General features: G+C 39.8%; 1 protein-coding gene across 3 annotated transcripts in view; it reads right to left on the bottom strand.

Moving 5' to 3' along the window:
* gabbr1a (gamma-aminobutyric acid (GABA) B receptor, 1a) overlaps nt 1-22,222 on the bottom strand; it is a 61,397-nt gene that overhangs the window by 3,045 nt on the left and 36,130 nt on the right. For all 3 annotated transcript variants that reach the window (XM_063878234.1, XM_063878233.1, XM_063878235.1), the window contains 10 exons: nt 20,932-21,177; nt 19,199-19,262; nt 18,351-18,428; nt 13,433-13,583; nt 10,287-10,419; nt 8,384-8,500; nt 6,869-6,979; nt 4,481-4,574; nt 2,829-2,956; nt 682-810 (listed from right to left, as the gene is read on the bottom strand). In XM_063878234.1, coding sequence (XP_063734304.1) covers nt 682-810; nt 2,829-2,956; nt 4,481-4,574; nt 6,869-6,979; nt 8,384-8,500; nt 10,287-10,419; nt 13,433-13,583; nt 18,351-18,428; nt 19,199-19,262; nt 20,932-21,177 — 1,251 coding nt within the window. The remainder of the gene's footprint in view (nt 1-681; nt 811-2,828; nt 2,957-4,480; nt 4,575-6,868; nt 6,980-8,383; nt 8,501-10,286; nt 10,420-13,432; nt 13,584-18,350; nt 18,429-19,198; nt 19,263-20,931; nt 21,178-22,222) is intronic.

Below are 22,222 nucleotides of genomic sequence, written 5' to 3'. Positions count from 1 at the left end.
GCTCATGTGAACAACCCAGCTCTTATTCTGTTTATTCCAAACAAATCATTGTAGCTGCTGCAAGACAATTAACACTTCTCACTTTGTTTTTGCCAACTCATTTCTTTTTCCTAACAACAAATATTGAATGCAGGCACACGTTCATAAAGTAATGTGAAATGCCACAGATTATAACCATAATGGTGAGATCACAGAAAGATTAAAAGATTAAGAGGAGAACTAACTTTGATAATTTCTATAATCTTTCTAACTTATTTAACTCTCTTCAATCACAGTCGCCTCACTGCTGGACCCTCCCTGTATCGCTCTTGTTTTTATTTGTCTTATTTTGTAGGTTTATACAGAGTACGGCCTTTTGATTGGATTATTCTATGTTCTACCCTTTGACTTTGATTCTCATTGTTAAACTGACATTGTTTACTTATATTATGAGCTATATCTATTAATACACATATGAAACACAAGGACCAATATTGCTTTGCATCCAAAATCAAAGAAGAGCTTGCAGACTGAACAAAGAGTGAGAGGTTTGTCCTTTTTATGCACAATGCAGTACAGGCCTCTTTCTCCCTAAAGAAACTGAGATTGGCAAGTTTTGACCTTTGGTTTTAGTGCAAAACGAGTGCTTTTTTTTTCTGTGTGCAACATTTCCTAAAAGGTGTCAGGGACCAGTCAGAGCACCTTGGGTACGAAAAGCACCACCAGAGTGATGTAGGCAGAGAAGACGACTGCTAGAGCAGCGAAGGCAAAGGAAGCGTCCTGCTGTGAAGTCAGGATCATGGTCACTGGAGCCGTGATCAGGCACAACACCTGCAGGAGGACAGAGAGAAACAGATGGAGAGAAACGAAAAGAAACAGGAGTTAACAAATAAAAGAAGAAAAGTGTGGTTAAAGTCGAGAGAACACATAAAAGCAGGGGAAGTGATAAGAGAGGAGGTGCAGAATGAAGAAGAGGAGAGTGAGAGAATGAGAAGGGAGGGAAATCACATCCATAAAAGCATTAGGCATCTGTTTATCATTCCGGGGAGGGCTCCCATGTGAAAACAGCATTAAAAAGTCATGACTGAAGTGGCTGCAGCGCGCTGACAATCACCACATTGTCATCTCATCAGAGCCTGGAGCTCACAGCTTAGCGAAGAGGAAGGAGGTCTCTCTACAGACGCCATTAACTATTGACATCATCATAAAACTGAGATGTGTATATCAGAACAGAAAATAATAACATTAGGCTTGTCTCACATTATGGAGCCATGTGATGAAATGAGCAAGCAAGCTGCAGTTAATGCTCTCATAAATAACCATGATTGATGGAGCCATGCCGAACCCTCTACTTGAAAGAGAAGGGAAGCTCCATCCTTTTATTTATAACTAAAGTATAAGCTGGTAGTTTGGATGTTCATTAAAATCGTATCTTTTTAAAAGTAAATCAAGGAGAGTGCAGGAAGATCTGGCAAAAAAAAAGCCTTTTTAAAAACAAATTAAAAATGGTTTGCTTGCTTTTGTTCAAAGCTGAAACCTCCTGTGGCAGTTAAAGTGTAAAGTAGATTTTACATCAATTACAAAGTTACCGTGTGTCAACAGTGTCAGGAAATGGCAGCGAGTTTTTGTCTTAAGTGGCTAAAGTGAACATAATAGCAGAGTAAAGTGCATCCTAGGTGCCGTTTAAGATGATTCACTTGCTATTAACAAAAGCTGAGAAATGGTTTGGACTGACAGCTGCGTTTTTTACCCCTGAACTTTAGTTGCTAAATCGGTACAATTTTAAACCTATTCCAACTAAACGGCAGTGAAAGCACCATGTGAATGCAATCTCTGCCGTCCACACACAATAATGACACATAACCCAAACTGCACGTCATTTTCTTCCCATAAATAAATGCTCAGCAAGGTACGCTCGAGTTTCATGAGATTGCAGCACTATAAAGGTTTAGTGTTACAAGTTTGTTTTGACTTTTTATTTCAACAGGTAGTCCTATTGAAAATAAGTCTAATTGCGTAAAAGGACACGAGGCGGACGTTCACAGGCACCATAAGCATCAACATGTATGGTTCATACATACAGCAGCTTGTTCTGGCAGTATTAGGATCTGGTGTCTAGGGATCCGCGTTTTTAGGGGATCAAAGCTCAACATGTGCTTGTGGGAAAGTTTGAATATTTGATATAAGCTTGTTTCTGTGTCTCCTGTTGCTCTAACCAATCATTAAACCAACATGTACATTCCTGTATTTTATACTAAATCCTTCATCTTTAATGTTCAGAACATCCCACAGGTTGTTTTTGGAGTCATAAACATTAGTACTGTATTTCGCCCACAGGGGACTTTATGTTGTGTGATTTATGAAGATGGATGCAAACGATGAATGTAGAAAAACCTATTTAAACTCAATTTTATCCTCATAGGATATATTTGAAAGTGTTGTTGTTTCATCTTCAGTCACTTATCTACTTAAAAAAGGAATACACATCACAAGCATTAAGGGGGCATTACGTTATCTATGAACTCCATTCATATAACAAAACAGACGCAACGAGACTAGCCCCTCGAGAACGAAGCTTTTAAGCTTGTGTATCTACAATATCCTAACACTGGTCTGTTTTGCTCTGAAATGAGCAGTAATGCAAAATAAAAGTGAGTCCCAGACAGAGTAATCATGGAGGCAATCGGATTGATTAACCCACCCACAGTTATACTACAGCCGTTTTATGCTATGGGGCATAAAAATCGTATTTATAGCCACGTTAAAGTTATTCATTGTGCTTTGAGCAGAAGGCAGCATCCAGAAACAGGACTTTAGGCGTGACGGTGTCATTTCTTTTTTGGACTCACAGCGACGTTGTATATAGCCATTCCCACGGCCCGATGGTCATTGATCTTTTCTGTGGAGACGGACTTGGTTTCGTAGGCCAGGAATATACCCAGGAGCAGCAGCAGCCCCTTGTAGCCGTAAACCACACCTACAAGAAGAAAGTAACAGAGAAACAACATGAATCATATATATACAATGATATGTGTAATGCAACTGAGGCAATATCTATAGGAAAAAGCAGTATGGTATGGAAACAAATAAAGGCTCAATAATGTGAGAATGCTTCCCTGAAAAAAAACAACATTCAATTTCGCTTACCATAACATTTTGTCTTTTAAATTGACAAAATGTTAGCCCTATTGGTCTCCATATAGGAAACCGTTATTACGGTAAGATCTTAACTGAGGTGAGGTTAAGCAACTAACATGACAAACAGCTGTTAGGACACAAGGGTGGGGGGATTCACAAAGTGTGTAGATAAAAACCACCATGAGCTGCGCATCATTTGACAGCGCTTTCTGCCCCATCTCAACTTCTGATTCCCCCCAAAATACGTTACTGTGTGAGAGAGCTGATAATAATACAGCACAAAACATAGCATTAAAGTTTTGGAGCTGAAGAGAAAAACTAATTTGTTGAATTTGTTTATATAAACTTATTTTCACTCATTTTTTTTAGAATACATGTTTGTTTTTTTTGTCTTATTTGGGCAGGTTAGTGACTGCAAAATCTGCTCTATTGTTTTTTTAATACAATTTTATTTATTTTTTTATATTTTGGACCAAGATGTTCATTAGCCAAGACAAATCTTTGAAGCAAAGAACATGTAATGCATGTTGCAGGATGAGGAGATAGATTTAGTCTTAATGAAACTTTAAGAAATCACAGAATAGAAAACCTGGAAGTTGACATGAACCCCCTTTGCTTCTGGCGAATGTTACATTGTGAACAGCTCAGTGTGGCCGTTGAGGGACTGAGTTTTGCAGAGAGGAAACCAAAAATGTACGTACAAAAGAAACTCAATTGCAAAAAGACAGAATGTCCTGAAAGCTAGTAAGACTGACAAGGAAAAGTGAAAGAGAGAAGAGGGGAATGAAAAGAGGACGTGTGACTGAGTAAGTTCAACATTTCTTCCCACTGTCCATTGTCTCCTTATACCGCCTGATATTAAAGCACCATCTTTTCTTCTCTGGGAAGGGAAATGCTATGGGGCAATGGCCCAGTTTGTGACCCACATTATTTGAATTTCAGCACCATTATAATTTCATAAGAGCTGCCACGCTAAAATAAGTCAGCAGAGAGACAGACAGGGAGAAAGAGGGACTGCGTGGGCCAACAAAAACAGAAGCAAAGAGACAAAAAAGAGGAGTCAAACTGAAGAAGGGTGGTTGGGGCTGAGGGAGGAGGCAGTGATTTGAGGCCTGTTTAATTCAGACTGAATGGTAGTGACGTGTGTGTGTGTGTGTGTGTGTGTGTGTGTGTGTGTGTGTGTGTGTGTGTGTGTGTGTGTGTGTGTGTGTGTGTGTGTGTGTGTGTGTGTGTGTGTGTGCATATGTGCCTGCATATGGCCATGTGTGTGACAAAGCTTATTCAAAACCAGAGCAGGGCAAAGAGTGATGAAGAGACAGATTGTGATATGAGAGAGTAAAAAAGAAAGAGAGACAACGCATACCCAGCCACGTGTTCATCTTCTCTGAGCTGCAGTGCTCCAGCAAGGGCTGAATCAGGACATCCAAATCTTCTTTAGGGGCCTCCTTAGTGAACTTCTACTCGCATGGCAGACAGAGGAAGAGGAGTAGAAGGATAAAGAGATGGAGAGAAAGAGAAATAAGAAACGATGACACAGCAGCTCTCTGGAGATGGAGGCAAAAATGCACAGTAACCTCGAGCACCAGTGACTGCACGAATGATCCCCTTGAGCAAATAGGTCTTTACCATATGTCAGAAATAAATGACTGAAAAAACTGAGTATTACATATCCAATAAATACGAAATATGGCTATTTAAATTCAAGATTTGACAGCACTGTGCAGACAGGGGCTAATGATGATGAATAGAGGCGACTCTTGTTCCTACAGAGGTTGACTGCACTTAATGACAGCAGACTTCATGCACATTAGTGTCTCGATGTTGTGTCTCATGTAGGTTTTAATAACATTCTGGACATGCCGTTTAAAGTTGAGCAGTATAACAGTATTAAGGTTTCTGTGTCTTAATCTTACAACATGTCAGCCACTTATTCATGTACTCATATAGCCACATAAAGTCTATTAGGGTTCTGGCAGTGCTTAAAGTAGCTTGTCCATCTGATCGCTGCTAATAGAAAAGAAGAGCCGAATATCTATAACAAACTGACTAAGCGCGAGTTAATCTGAACACAAAGGATCGAACTAGCTTTGAGGTTTATAAGATTGGGGCTTATCAGGGAAATCAGGATACTCATGCACATGGAAGCACTTGCATTGTAAGCCACCAAACAATGCAATCATGAGGTTTCCCCTTTGTTTGTACATATAAAAGGTATTCTGTGGAGTTTTGATCTACTAGTGGCAGAGTTGTTGGAGTGTACTGCAAAAGTGAATATAATAATACATAATGTAAAAAGTAGTTAAATGAAAATGTAAGAGGGCTGTAATCAGACACATTTCAGATGATCAACGCAGCTATATATGAATATTTCAAAGTTTAAAGACACTGTCTGTACTTATACATGTATAGTGTCACTTCTTTTGTCGAATACCCAGAGGATTACTGCTTGTTCCTGCAGGCTCAGCACTCAAGAGTGTTTCAGTATTTTCCTGCATATTGTTTTGTTTTCCAGAACAGCAACTTTACCCTTTAGGTTTACTCTCACCGCTCACATAGGGTCCCTTTGGGCTGCAGCTGTTTTCAGTGGAAAATGATCAGAATATCCATTGTACACTACATGATAAGAACCAAACAGGAGAGATTAAGTTTGGACACAAGCTGGTGGAATACGTGTAGAATTAAGGCAGCTAAATAGCCAGGTATTTGTATTAGAATTCTTTAAAGGTCACGTAATTATGCAAAATCCCCTTTTTCATGTGTTTTATACATAGATATGTGTCCCCTCTGATTTTGTCCTGATCCATCTATATAAAAAACGGTCTGAAAATGAGCTGATCAGATTGTGGCCACCTCGTGATGTCACAAAAAAATGTGGGTTGTGCAACCATTAGCCATTAACCAACCAAGATAACACCCGCCACCTTATCACCTGAATCTCCTCCTGGAGCACCATTCTGTTCTTTAAACCAATCACTTTGCAGAGGGGCATGGCCAGCCAGCAGCTCATTAGCATTTAAAGCTACAGACACAGAATCAGCACTTTAGAGAGGGCTGAAACAGAGGGGTGTATGGCATGCTACAATGCTTGACCTGTTTGGTATTTTGAGCCAAACACTGCAGAGACATGTTTTGTATATATCTGAGATCTATAATATATTTTCTAAAAAGAGTATAATAGGACACCTTTAGAAAACGTAATGAATCAGTTTTATAGCGTATGAAGGTCGATAACAGCAGTTGAAACTGAGTAAATATGCTGTAAAACATAAGTGTATGTTTCCTTCACTTTGAATTCTGAAAATGTGCGAGTGAGTCCCTTGATATATTGTTAAGGAAATATATTGATTCAAGTAGCTTAATAATTTCAGAAGAACTTTAAAAGATAAATGTTTAAAGAGGCAGGATGTTTCATTTTAATTCATTTAACATGTTTGTTCGGCTAGTGGATTTTGGTTTACAGTTCGTACCACAGGGTATCTTTAGCAGCGCTTACACTATTGAACACAAATCAATTTAATTATTCGGGTCATAAATGTCACATTTTTAGTGCTTCTGTCTGTCTGTGCTTTGTGATTTCCATCCTTGTTTTGGATTGTGCTCTTTGAGTGTAAGATGAATCAAAATGAAAGAACATTTCTACAAACGAGGCGCGGTGTCTCATTACTGCGCTATTGACTCATGACAACGGCTGCCCGGTCTGTGCAAACGGCCGGTGACACACAAATGATCTCATCTGTCTTTCGTACTCTACCTCCACCGTAATGTGCAGGGGATCCACAATCTGCCAGATCATGAGTGACAGGAAGTCGATAGCCAGCAGCACTCCAACTGTTGCGTAGAGTTTCCATGGCTCCAAGTGTTGCTATGAGCAAAGAAAACACACACATGAACACACACACACTGATACACAACAGTTATCACTTTCCAAGGGCATCACAAGTCAGTCCACAAACAAAGACAAACAACCAGGACGAATAATACGACAGGCGTCCTTGTGATTTCTGGATGACAGGGCGCGAATTGTCTTTCTGAATGTGTGCGTTAAAGTGTGTGTGTGTGTGTGTGTGTGTGTGTGTGTGTGTGTGTGTGTGTGTGTGTGTGTGTGTGTGTGTGTGTGTGTGTGTGTGTGTCAAAGTATATTTTAGGAGCAGTTTGTGTGTGTGTTTGTAGGAGACACACAGTGAGCTGCAGTGGCTATATTTGTGCTGCCACCTGAAATCGTCATTTATACAAACTTCAATGACACTGCTTTCACCTGGATGGTTTCCAAAGCGGCTGATATCAACTCTATTATTCTTAACTTAAGCTATAAGAGAAGCAATACAGCCGTAACCGAGAACAAGAAACCAAAATGAGCTCTGCTACTGCGACTCCCGCCTCTTTCTTTCAACAAATCTTTTTTCCTTTCCACCACGCTGGTTTACCCCCAGTACCTCCAACATAGTAACGGCCATTCAAGCGTGCAATGACTAAAACTGGAAATAAAATAAAGCAGAAAACACATTACACAGTCCCAGGCCTCATGAAAAATGATTGGAAAAGCGCTCTTTCTCCCTTCGATTTGTGAAAGTTCCTTTAAATAGTCATGCAGAGCTCTCTAGCAAATTGCCCTTCTGTGGACATGAAGAGAGTTGAAAGTCAACCCGATTCGTTGTGCTTTGGCTCAAATAATAAACCCCCCAAAGGTTGGATTTCTGCAAAGAACTTTAATACTCATCCATATTCATAAATATTCCATAAATGCCTTAATCTCTTATTCTTCTGATTAGGTCTTAGAAATTCCCACAACACATCACAGACTGGCAGTATCTTGCTGGCTCCAGGACACACTATCTTCAAGAGGAGGCATGCACACACACCCACAAACAACTCATACACCAGCAAGTAAATACATCTGATGATGTGGGTAGCGGGGGCCTGGTTTTGTCTGCCCCTAATCTGCATGGTTCTTTATGCATAAATGTTGCATGTGTGTAGAGACGCATGTGCATATTTTAAGTACAGTATCTATGTCAGTGTGTGTCCAACACTCATATCCCTGCACGCTCTCTACAACCCAGCAGAATTGAACGATGCCGAGCTGGCCTCTTAGAAGCTTATGTTACTGTAGGAAGCCTGCAAAGTTTTAAAGTTTTAACTTTTTTATCAGCCGGCGCCACACATGCTGCGCGGCCCGGCCTCCCTCTCCTATCCTTTCTCTGCTCTCCAGAGACCGCTGAGAGGCTTATCCGTCCCTCCCTCCCTCCTTCCCACACTTCCTCCTTACCTTCTTCTTCTCCTTCTTTTCTTCCTTCTTGGTGAAGAGGGTGTGGACCCACCAGATCTTGGTGAACATGCTGCCGTACGCCAGGCTGAATCCGAGGCCGAGGAGCCACAGGCGGAACTGGAGGAGGGTAGAGGAGGAGATCATTATAATTAAAAAATAACTTTATTCAAGGGTGTAGGTTTCAGAAATAGGAGCACCATTGAGGAACAAATGTTCTTTCTCTACAAACAACAATATAATATAATGTAATATAAATAATTCATAAAAACATTGGTTATTTTCCATATTACTAGTAAAATATATAAAGAATAATGTCAATGCACTAGTCCTTCTTTGAGTCGTGTTGATTTTCATTCATAGAAATGATTATGTTGTATTTGCTTTTTTGCTGCAAAGCGCTCTGTGCTTTATCGCCTTTAATTTAAGGAATGTTTTATTCAAGCATTCTCCGAAAGGGAAATATTTACTGTACGTTTACAAATATAGATCTCACTGCATTTTAAAATCCTAAAAACATGTAAAGGGAGTGCAGGTTGTTATCCCTGAGTAGTGTCTGCAGGTAGAGAAAGATGAATAGAGAAGGTGATACACGAAAAAGAGACTATTCATTTGAGGAAAGGGTGAGATTGCAGCAGAACAAAAAAAAAAAAGGCTTTCCAGAGCAGAGGGTCGGAGGCTGAGTGCAAGAGAGAAGCAGAACAAAGCCTGAGAGAGAATAACTGGACAGGGACAAAGAGCAGGGAAACGACAGAAATGGAAATCTCCCTCTCTCTTCCACAACAAAAAGGCTCAACACGGGTGACAGAGGAAGCACTCCCACTCCTCATTAGTGCTGGGATCCCTCCGCCTGAGCTATTCTGGCAGCCAACATATCATGTCTGTGCCACTGAATACCAAAATACGTTCAAATACCTGATATGATGAATGATATTAGCGTGTGCATGATCAAACTGCTGAAATAAGGTTTGCAGGTGTCTGCCTGCCACAGGCGGGAACAACCAGCCTGTCAGGGATCCGGAAAATCCTAAACGTGGGTTTGCAACAGTGCTGTACTAAAACTGACATATAACTGTAAAGGGCAATCTTTTGGGCCCCAAATAAGTCGAGCAATACTGCCGACACAATGTTAAATAAAGCAAAAAGGTACACTCTTAAAGACTGTCATATTCAACTTTGAGATGCTACGTGTTGATGCGAATGGACCAGCCTGTACAAATTCCTGCTGTGCATCCAAACATTGTGATAGTATTTTAGGATTAGTTGTGATGCCTCAATGCTCCCAGATATCAAATGAGTGAGTCTGAATTTTTGGGAAACATGTAAAAATGATGCACAGTAGATGTAGAATATTCCAGTCTGGTGGAAAAGTGCTGCCATAAAGACATTGCTTTCTTTGCAATTCACTCAGTGTGGACTTCACAAAGCCTTATTTAACTACATTAAACTCAATATTAACACAATGTGATACTGTCCCAAACTTTAAATGACAGCTACAATAAGACGAATACTTTATATTAAAGTCCTGAAGTCAACTGCAAGGGTATCTCAGTAATGTAATGAGGAAGGGGTTTGGGACTTTCCCCACTCAAATGGAACATTTCTATTTTCTAAATGTTAATGTAATCTCAGTTGGACTGGGTCGAGTTTGTATTCTGAGGAGTGCAATAAGACTAGTATTTGTTACTACTATTTTAAAGGTAAAGAAGAACAAATGGATAAAATAGTCAAAAATCGGAGTTGAATTTCTTCTAAGCTCATTTTCCTCCCGTTCTGTAATTACTGTTACTGTTTGGGTAAAAGCATCAAGTCAATGAAACCAATTATTTGCAGACAATATGCAGCCATACTCCTCATCCTGCCCTCTAGCTATTTTCTCCCTCTGTCTGTCTCTTTCTCCTGTTACCTGGCAGACGACGGGGAACTGAGATCTGTGGACGTGGTGACCATCAATCCCCAGCGGGAACACTGCAGCTAAAGCCATCATGCAGCCCACCGCTGTCATGTTGTTCAGGTACGGCTGTGAGTTCTGGATGTACCTGGAACAGTGACAGATTCACACATAACGACAGAAAAACAAACACATTCAGGGGGAAAAAAACACTGATAATTATAATTTCTTCTTAAAGGCATGATTGGTCAATTTCAAGATAAACAGAGGTTAATTGTGTGGGGGCCTTGCTGTCTGCTCATAGAAATGTCATCCATTGCTATTAATTTCTCTCACGTTGTTTTTCTTTTAAATTCATTTTTATCATCAGTATTTTCTAATTCAGACGGCGTGGAGAACAAAATACATCTCCTTGGATGTGGGATTAATAGTCATGTGTCTCATTAGTGGGGAAATACAAATGTCTTTCAACAAAAAGGTAGTGAATGTCAAAAAAAGAGATTTGTGAAACCGAATTTAACCGTTAAAGTGAATAAACTCTAGCCTACTCAAATAAGTCATTGTGAAAAACAATGGTTTGGTTCATTAGTAACAGTTGCTCCCACAATGCAATGCAGAAAGAAAATGCATGATCTTCTAAAAGCTGGGTGAATAATAATGAAGTAAATCTTTGTTGGATAAACTGATCCAAAAAGATCTTAGAAAACTAGAAGAAAATGTAACTTTACAAAAGTCTGTTGGTAAAGTTCCATTGTCACTGAAATTCCAAACTTGCAGTTAATGGACGTCTGATCAAACCTGTTTTGTCAAAGTTATTAGCTTAATTTCTCAGGAATATTAGTTACATTCTTCCACTGGTGACTTTTACCCAGTGTTTTATACATAGAGAAAACCTCAGTATTATAATACTCTCAAAAACTCCAGATTTCAGATTTGTGTGTTTTCATATTTTCTGCCCTTTATGATAACACCAAGCAAAGCAGCTGTCCTCTGGCCCTCAGCTCGAGCTCTTCCTGCACCAGTAGGTGTGTCTTCTTTCATCCTGCTGACCTGCCATTGTGTTGCCCAAGGCCACACTGCTTATTTATTGCACGGCAACACTATGTAGAGCCTGCATACAAACGCACATTAACATACACGCACACACGCACACTGGCCCCAGTCCAACCTTTTGATACCTCTGAAAAAACCTTTAATGCCGTTACATACCATGCATACTGTATGTGATGTTCAGTGCGCTGCAGGAGATATTTTGTCATGTGGAGTGCTGCTTTCTTCCGTTTTTTTGCACCATGTCTAGTGGTTGCTTTGAATCGGAGCTACTATTAGAAGAAGCTTTTTCTCTTGCATGTGCGTGTCTCTGGGAATTGAATATTTTTTAAATAAAATAAGTTCTCGTTTGATTATTTAGGACCAAAATCGGATGTTTGCTCTTCACTGTGAGATTTTCTGGGATCAAACTTTACTGTAGCTTCACTGGACACATCAGAACATCATATCAATCGGCATATTTATCAAATGGTTGATATTAATAGCGTTTTTATCAGACTTTAGCTTGTATTGAAATCCAAAAAGATGCTTTGATTATCAAAAAACAGTTTTCCATGAATCCTTAAGAGGAAACCAGAGAATTGAATATTTCTTCACAGATTTTCAGAGCATTTTTGGAAGTTTTCTAATAGTTTTTGCACATTTTGAGGCTGAAACTCTTCATAAAGCTCTGTAAAGCTAAAGGGAGCTGCAAATTCAGATGATCATTTTTTAACATTGCAATTTGATACAGCGCTATGATAAAAGGAAAATGTGATTGTGTTTTACTTTTCCTTGTTTTTAAAATTGAAATGATTATGTGATTATCTGTCTCTCCACAAGGCAGTTGGCAGGCAAAGTCTTTTTGTGAAAACAACTTACGGAATAAATTAGATTTGATTTGATCTGACTCATACTGTTTTGGCTGCTAAAATCAGCCCTCGTGAAACTGTTTTTGAAATATAATCAAAGCTGGAGGAAGGCCCGACTAGCACACCAAAGCCAGTCTTAGATCCCAAATGAAACAAACCTTTTCCAGCTTTATAAAAAACTCCTGATAAGCTCGTGGACTTGGGGGACTTTAAATCCCTTTGACCCCGGTCAAACACAAAAATACTTTGTTAAAAAGAAATCAGAGATATGCTGCGGCGGGTTCACAGATATATATTAAGCTTAGAGATCCGAGATGAAAAGGCAGTTTTTAAAAGAAGGTCTATTTGCATTTGGTCTTGGGCTATGCTTAAGCTGTGACAACGAATCCAGCTGCTAGATTGAAAAACGCCACACCCAAATCACCGCCTTTGTATTCACTGACCTCGAGACGCAGCGATGCCATTCAGCATTTACATTAACCCCAACAGAGGTGAGGATCTCTGTTGAACAGGTGAATTATTTGTTTGCACCCTACAAAAGCTCACATTAGCACATGGAGCCTCCACACCGATGGAGCAGCAGTGTGTTGTTACAGGATGTACTTCCCATTCACTGCTGCACAAACAGCCGACCCTGATGTAACAATGAAATATCTTTGACCTCTGAGGCCCCCACTTAGTTTATTTATCAATTTTCATTTTCTCAGCGTTTCAAAAAATCCTTTTAATGATGACCGCCTTTTTTGAAGGACATATTTATTTTCACGATTCCTCGAAGCAACAGACATGAAAGAACATGATAATAATATAAAGGGTGAATACTACAAAACAGTCTTTTCATTTTCAAAGCTTCTATTTTGTTCACCTTCATCTGTTGATATTTTCTCTGTGAATTGGTTAACCGTTTAGCCTACAAAACATCCAAAGTCAGTTTAAAATACTCATAAATTCCTAAAGCCCATCGCTTTATTAAATGTCTTGAACAGTTTAAAAGACAATTTTATTAAATGTATTAAATGTACTTTTTGTAAGACCAAGAAAAGCTGCTAAATCTCACATTTGCGAAGATAAAATCACTAAAATGTTTGGCCTTTTTGCTTAAAAATGGACAATTAATTGTTTCTGCAAATATTCCTTTTCTGTTGATTGACTAGAAAATGAATCGACTCGGTGATACAAGAATAATTCCAATGATGAGAGTATTTCAGGTCACCGTTGGCCTGTGATATAAAAAATGTAATTTCCTGTTTGTGAACTCACCGGACGTTTCCGTTGTAGATGTTGAAGGTCAGACAGACGATGCCGAGCAGGATGCCGAGGCCAGCGAAAACTGACACAGCTGCAAACAGTTTCTGAGACAAGTAGCGGTACTCTTCGATCACCACTGTCCGATCTGCCGGCGGTTCAGCACCTGAATGAAAAGAGAAATAATAAGTCTAAGCCTTTCAAGATTTTATGTATGCTCCGTTAATTAAGTATGATCATATTTACAGATACATCTTCTAAAAGCATGAAGTGGTTAAAAGTAGCTCCACTATACCACTGGAATAGTTCAGTAGATAACATACACATGAACACAGCCAGCGGGTTAGCTTCAGTGAATAAACTCCAAAACCTCCATGTGGGTCTGAAGCAGAGAAATGTGAAAAATACAGCCATGCCAACACTAATTTGGTTACTACAGTAAAGTTGTAAGCAAATAGAAACCTTTGGTGTTAATTAAGAGTAAAAAGTGTGTGTGTGTTTATATGAACTACCCCCTTAGTTATGCTTGAGCAGCTTTTGGATTCCTCAGCGAGGAGGGTTCAAAGAGTGGCAGATGGACAGGGAGCCTCGATTTACCCTCAACAGCCTCCAACTATCCGTCTGGCTAAATGTAGGACTGATTTGTGTGTCTGTGTGTGTGTGCGTCCCTGTGAGCACTCCTGAAGATGCCAATATGTACTGTGCCTGTATATACCGTCTGCACAATAAGCACCTATACAGTAAGCATGAATGCTCAAAAGTGAGTGCAGGGGAACATTTATGTGTGCGTACAATGTGATTAATTGTGTGTGTGTGAGAGAGAGAGAGAGAGAAATAGAGGGTGACAGAGTGTTTGTCTACATGTCAGGGGGGAAGAAGAGCAGGAGTGTCAGCACGGGGTGAAGCTGATGTGTCAGATGTCAGAGGGAAGTGTCAGGGTGTCATCCCCTCGGGGGTCGCAGTGTCAAACCAACACTCCCATCATGCTCTCTGTTTAGATCATTGTCACTGTCGTCACACCACTGTGGTGTGTGTGGTGTCAGCTGAGGTATGACCTTAATCCAATGGTTCTGCAGGAGTTGCATTTTAAACTTTATGAAAACCATTTTAATGCCTCATTGAAAGCAATTCAATATCAGTTTCAGGATCATGCTTGCCACCCTGAAACAGGTATTCAATTCAAGTCTGATGGAAAACCAGTCAGAAAGATATGACCTAGAATGATTAATAAGTACATCACATTTTTGAACGTTTCAGAGTATACTGTTTAAATTCCGTTTCCTCATTTATCATTTCCTATTCCACCCCCCGCTGCCTGAAACGCCTCCATTAGACTCCTTTGTTTACTTCCATAACATAATGACCTCACTATGTAACACTCGCCTTTCTATTGACCAGCGCTACAACACATTGTATGTGTAGACTAAGGGGCGGGACATCTATAAGCGGAAGACCAATCATAACAAAGCCGGTCAGCAAAACCAGTCAGAGCAGACTAGGCTCTGTTTTCAGACGGAGGGTGAAAAGAGGTTCTGCAGCACAGGCAGTACGAGAAAAATCTTTTTGAACATTAAAGCATGGACTGTTTTCAAAAAAGAGGCACAAAATAAATATGAACCTTAAAATGAGCACGATAGGGCCCCTTTAAGACTTTTCAAGACCTGCAGATACGCTGCATATACTTCAATGTAAGCGTTCCACACAAAGATGTTGTCTATGAAAATGTTTGGCCATCTGTGCATATTACAGCATATCTCCTATATAAGCAACATAAAAGCATTCACTTCCACGAATGTGCAGTGACCCAACTCACATATAGGTGTTTTAAAAAGGTAGCGTTAAGTGTGACGGATGCTGCCAGTGTTTTGAGAAAAACAGGAAAAGAGAGCACTTACTGTAAAGAGCCAAAATGAAGCTAGAATTTTCAAGTAATTCTCTAGAGGTAATAAGAAAATTATAACAATGCTCATAAAAAAAACATACAACCCTGCAACCACGATCAAACACGCAAGTCTGTCGTGTGGCTTCATGTTTTACATAAGGGCTTTGATATCTTTAAAAATAATCATTAGTTGAATATGTCTTTTTTTGCGGCCTTCATCAAAGCCCTTTTCCAACAAGCCATAACCCTCCCAGTGCACAACTGTTTCATAAATATCTCATCTTTTTTCTAAAGGCTTCAACCTTGCTATATCCGAATATGACTAAAAGCTGTGTTACTTAGTTTAATCTTATTTAAATTGCATTCTTTTTAATATCTCCTGTTTTATTTAATGTTATTGTTTCATTTTTTCCCCTTTGAATTCAGTTTCTTAACACAGAATTTAACATAAAGCACACTTTTATTACTATAATGATATGCATTAGAGAAAATACTATGCACTGAATATGTGAATGAATTAGTGCCCAGCATGAAACAGCATAACTAATGGCGCGTGTGTGTGCATGTGTGTGTGTGTGCATGTTTCCACTGTCCATTCAGTCGACGCGCAGCACTATTTAAACCCTCCTCCGAATCAGGACAGGGTGTTGCCATGGAGACCCAGCTCTATAACAGTTGCCACAGCGATTAGAAGAAGAGCTGAGCTGTAGTGGTTGTTAGGGCGACCGTGTATAGAGTGAGAAAGGGAGGCAAGAGAGGCGCCTGGTAAACACGCAGGCAAACAAGTGGCGGGGTTAAGTTGAGAAAGCCCCCTGTGCACTCCACCTTGTCAGCTTGGAGCAAATCCACCCCCCCCCCCCTGTCAAAAATATGTACCCCAACTGACTCTGAACCAGAAAGCAGGAAATGACTCAGTTCATCTCAACGGGTAGATGTCAGATGGATGTGTCTTTATTTGGTAAACAGACAAATCAAATAAAGCTCCAATGGAGGAAACGAGCAGTGGAGTAATGTATTAAGTACATTTACTCAAGCATTGTGATTAAGTACGATTTTGGGTACTTGTTCTTTACTTGACTATTTTTATTGTATGCTTCTATATACTACTGCACTTCAATTTGGCAGCCATTATTGTACTTTTTACTCCATTACATGTATTTGACAAATTAAGTTACTGTTTACCTGACAAATTAAGATAATTACTAGCTAATACAATACATAACATAATAATGAATATAATTATAGGTTTAGATGTGCAGCGGTGGAATATAATTAGAAGTACCTCTACCTTTACCAGCTGTGATGAACACCTTCACGCAGGAATGATGATACTCTATGACTTTTCTGTCTATATTTTATATTTATTTTTTACCGTCTTTTGAATGCTATTTTATTTCACTTTATTGTAATTACATAGCCTTGTTGTTATGCTGCTGCAACGAAAAACATTTCCCAAATTGGGATCAACAAAGTAATTCTATCTATCTAATTTAATATATATGATCGAAAATGGGCCATTTTGCAAAATAAGGACTTTTACTTTTGGTACTTGAGTACATTTTCATGTCATTACATTTGTATTTTTAGGTAAGACTTTAAATGCAGCACTTTTACTTGTAACAGAAGCAAGGCAACAAAACCTATCTCTGATAGGTAGGAGAGCCAGTCAGTTTCTCTCCAGCTGGTTTTAACTGGGCTAACACAGAGCCTGTCACGTTGAAACACGCTAACCTAGGGAGCTGGCAGCTGGCCTGCTGAAGGACATTTGCCTGTGTGCATACAGGTCACCGATCCCTCGCCACTGATGCTGACCTGGAATCACTACCTCTACTGGGTTATGTTAAAGCTTGGCAACCGATCGTTTCTTTAAAGGCCTAAAAAAAGGCGGCTCTCTACGGACAACTGAGGCGTACAGGATTGATTAGTGGCAAACTCTGTCAAGGCACAAGTATGTCACCTCTCCAGGGAGGGACAGACCAGTAAACAACCACAGAATTGGTCTCGGTGTCTGAGGAAAATCAGCAGTAAAAGGTTTTCACAGCAAACTAGAAAACAGGCAGCAAGAGCTAGAAGAGAAGGCTCTGGTTTGTGTGACTGGAGCTCCAGCTTGTATTTCAAAACAGAATGTCATAAAAGCAAACTCTTATTGTGGTTTGAGGCTCCAGGTGCAGAGGGAGAGGCTTGAGGCAAAGATGAAAAAAACAAGAGCAGTTGGGTGTTTTATAAACGAAGTGCAGTTTATCTATTTGACCCGTTGGCTTGTCCCACTTACCAACGCGGTCAGCAGTCGGTGCCGCAGCAGTGGCTGTGACACATAGCTCATGCAGGAAACTCTACTTGAATAACCTTAGCAAACAATTGCTGGAAATTTGCTCATACTTGCGTTCTTTCTCACTCATAAATCAGTCAAATCCAAGCCCACAGAAATGATCTATCCAAACGCATCTCTATTTCTTAGAGTGTGGCTTTCTGAGGATGTCATTATCTCCAATGTCCATCACAAATAAGCGTACATAAATCTGCTTGGAAATTGGAAACAAAAGGTGCTCCGTCTCAACCAGAACCTGGCTGAAAATCATCTCTTATTTCCATTTTTGTTAGTATTAAAGAAATCCAGTGATAGTTGTTAGTACATCCATGTGTACATTCCAAACTGCTACTGCTTACGGCTAATTCATCATACTTTCAAAGGTAAAAAAATGTTGTCTGCGGGTGAACCCACAACGTTAGACATTGAAAACTCCTGGTTTAGTCAAACCTAGCTGCTGCCGTGTTTGATAACCGAGCATCTTCTGCAGCAACACATGTTGAAGAGTGGGCGGCTCCCTTTGGGTGAGTATCAGCTTCCAAATAACTAGCTTCACCCAATCTAGTGGTTAGAAAAAAATCCTCCATGATTATATGTCTCTTACACAGACAGAAATCTAAATTAAGCCGCACCGAGGAGGTCTAATGTCACAGCACAAAAAATGTGACTCACAGCCTGACACACAGGATACGAACACAGACGCAGGAAGCTGGGTGAAGGCAGTGTCATGATATCCATCTTACCTATCCAAACATCATTGCCAAACCAGGAGAGATTCTTCTGAGAGCTGTCATAGTAACCGATCTTCTTGTAACTGCCTCCTAGATTAGGAAAAAAAGGAAAACAGAGTGAGAAAATGTGAAAGAAGGCTTAATTAGTATTGCTTGTGTAACTCATTTCTTTCCCTGGTTCATGATCCCTAAACACCTCGACAAAACTATTGCATTCATAAACCACTATTTAGGTAATATTGTATTATTTCTGTGCTTTCATATTAATGGTATGCATGGGTACGGAAAACACACACAATGGACTGAAAAGAAATGATGGATGAAAAGGTGCATAAATAAGGACAAACAAAGAAGTACCAAGGGGAGAAGAAGGAAAAAAGGAGCTTATGTGGCAGTCTTGACCAGGAATACTGATGAGGTCCCCCAGTGATTCAGGGATGCAAGTCAGGTCGTCTCATTGTGGATGTCAAATTACCTCGACACCACAACAGGAAATATGAGACAGAATGTGAGGGGAAAGGGGCAGGATTATAAATCCTCATCCTTTAGGACGCCAAAGGGAACAGAGGTAGAAAATAATCCTCAACCTTATCCTGTGCGGGGAAACTCATTAACTCACTGGTGACAAATAGGATGCCATTTCCAGAAACGGCTTAAAACGAAGGCTTGTGCCCAATTAGAGTGGAGCCTTGAGTCAACACAATCCTGCATCAAGCCCATTCGCATGTTAAATTATAGGATATTGAGACCAATCTTACAGAAGCCTGCGACAATCCCTCACCAAAAAAGGGGGCTTTGCTAAGTGACATTTGTTTACTTCAAAACAACATCTGTGGGAGGACGGCGTGGGAGTGTTTTACCTTGCAGTTGCTCGATAAGAGTCATCGCCATCCTGGATCCCTGGGCATCAAACACCACTTGGCCCTGAGACACAGACAGGAGGAAGTTTTTTTTGTTGCTGCAAATGATTAACTACTTCCTTGAAGGAATAGGTTGACATTTTGATAAATATACTTACAGGCAAATTCACAAGGGTTGAATTGCAGCCGCTGATAGCTCCAAGAAATGCAAACACTATCTGCTCTTATCTCAAGGTCTAAATAAAAGATATGTGGTAATGATGCTACTGCATAAACACTGCCATAAACTGAGTGAAATGTTCCCTTTTTTGTGTGTGATTGCAATTATCCATGTGGCGAAGCGCAAATGTTGCCTTTGTTCCAAGAGCACGTTGGGCATGTCATAAAAAAATTGAAATGTTCAGACCGCAAGCTACGGCTCCTGACAGACGAAGTTCAGGCATTGAATTAAAACGTGAGAGAGATAAACCATATTTAGGATGTAATATCCCAGTCTGTCTGGGCTGCCGGGGTTTTTATCCGCACTCCTTGGGACTATGAGAGAAGATGGCATGATTTGAAGCAAAGAACAAAAGAAAGTCAAGGCGTTACACCCGTCAAAAATGTGCTTCAGATAGCGTAAACTAAGTATTTTCAGTGATACTGCGAAGGGTTATTAATACTGATCTTTGGAAATTTGAGTTTTTGTAATAATGCTCATTGGCAATATGACCATTTTTGCACCAAATGTATGCATATTAGCTATTAGCAACTTAGCGATTTTTGCTTTGGCGGCACTGTCAGGGACGCATTTCAATCTTTGTGGGTGCTTCGAGACTTACACGATTTCTTTTCGTCCTTTTTTTTTTTGCACTTTAGATTTCTTAAAGAGCACAAATTTGATTCTGAATAGCTCAAGGACTGAACAGAAATGGACAATAATAAGTGGTTAATTATCTTTCAAATCTTTTCCCTCTTTAGAGAATGTGGAATCTAATGCAAGAGCTAAGCCAAAACTTAACACGGAGCGGTGTCAATTTAAGTTTTTGTTTTTTAATTGAGGTAATGTAGTTTGCAGTGGTGCTGAACTGGATTATATTGGCAGGTGTGTATCATATCATATGATAAGATCAGATAAGATGTACTTCATTGATCCAACATTTTTTTGTTCGTTGCAGCAGCATAAAAAAACAAGTCATTGCACATAATTAGAAATAAAATAATAGAACTAAACAATTCTAAAATGTAAAACATCTCAAAATAGAAATAAAACAGCATCAATTTGACCGTGGAGATTAAAAAAAATCTATGGACTATCAAACCTGCTTTATCTATTTAACAAAACATGAGGGGGAGGAATTTCAGAAACAGATTTCTATATAATGTAGTGCACTGCAATACAACTGCAAATTACGACTTAAGCTATAAACATATAGCTGAATTAACAAAAACTGACTATAATAAGCTTCGTACAAGCAGATTATGTGGCAGAGCTGCTGCGCTGGATTGCAGTAGATTTCACAGGTCTTGCTAACGAGGTGTACAGGGAATGCATGTGAACGGTTATTAGTACATTAATTACGCTATATTCCACCATTTCCTTCCTGAAATAGTGTACACTCTGGTCCTTTTATCCTACCACACAGACTATTTCCACTGCACTGCATATTTAAGTATAATACATAACTTAACAGGGGCATAAACCATCATTTTGAATTATCTATAATTATTTTATAATCATCCTTCTCACTTACCGAAACACCTTCGAAGGAGCTGGTGTTGAGGGCCCTGTAGATCTCGGAGGTGATGTCATGGTTGTTGTAGTTGAAATCCTCCAGTCGTCGGCCCTTGGCCTTAAGAGGTGCCACGGTCTTATTGAGGGCGAGGGCCAGAGCCCACACTGCATCGTAGGCCAGAGGAGCCTCCTGAAACCCGCCGGTCTCCTCTGGGTTCTTTCCACCAAGACGAGACATCAAGGCGGCGATAAACTCCTGCGATGTCTGGAAGAAACATGACAGAAAGAATATCAAAGAGAAGTCTTTCTTAAGAAATGCAACGCTTCAAACAAGACAGTAACATGCCTATGAAGCCTAATCAATAAAAGGGAAGCAGTAGTGGATGATCTGGAGGATTTATGGCCTACATGAATCCACAATTTCTCAAATAAAATTGGTTATTTTGTACCAGACATCGTCTTAAAACTTCAGAGTTTCCTCCAGTTTCTTACAACCCAGGCGACCAGCTAGACCTAAGTTGACCACACACTAGGCCTAAGCATGTATTTAAAACGTATATTAAAAAAGTTAAACTACAGTAATTCCTGTGTGCAGTTTGGGTTGAACACTAGCAAGTGTGGATATGAGAGAGAGAAAGAAAGACAAACACATACAGAGGATAAAATATAGAGGGAAAGGAAAGAGAGTGTGTGTGATGGCGAGTGGGTAATTATAATATCATTAAACTGCCAATCTGCCATCACCTGCATATCATCTCTGTTCAGCCCACGGTACCATGGCGAGTGTTAGTGCAGCGGTTTGGTAGAGGGAGAGAACAAGTGAAGGAGAAAGCGTGTGTGCGTGTGTGTGTGTGTGTGTGTGTGTGTGTGTGTGTGTGTGTGTGTGTGTGTGTGTGTGTGTTAGTGCAGTGAGTATGAAGTCAGTGTTTTATTTGTCTGATTAAATGCTACTAATTTTCGAGACCACCTGCTGAGGAAAGTGAAGGAGCTCTGGTTTGTTCCAAAGCTTACAATTTAAAATACCTCCAAAGTTTTTGCAGCAGTTTAGTTTTTTATTTTAATTTAAGCATAAAACCCCAACATTTGGTGGAACTTAGAATAAAGACATTCAGTAATTGAACAATGTGGCATGTGGCTCAAATGCAAATATGATGAATAATTTAAATCAAACAAGTGATTTTGCACTTAATTCCATTGTATTCCTTTCGTACATTTTTGTGTAATTAATACCATTGAGAGTTATCTCCCTCTAAAAGCAGGGTCACATGTGACGGGAGATTACAGCTACAAATCATCCAGATGTCTCTGTG

This window comes from Eleginops maclovinus, chromosome 3 (assembly GCF_036324505.1).
Source record: "Eleginops maclovinus isolate JMC-PN-2008 ecotype Puerto Natales chromosome 3, JC_Emac_rtc_rv5, whole genome shotgun sequence".
In the NCBI taxonomy this organism is placed as follows: Eukaryota; Metazoa; Chordata; class Actinopteri; order Perciformes; family Eleginopidae; genus Eleginops; species Eleginops maclovinus.
Note: the sequence above shows the minus strand (reverse complement) of the source record. Positions and strands in the feature narration are given on the sequence as shown.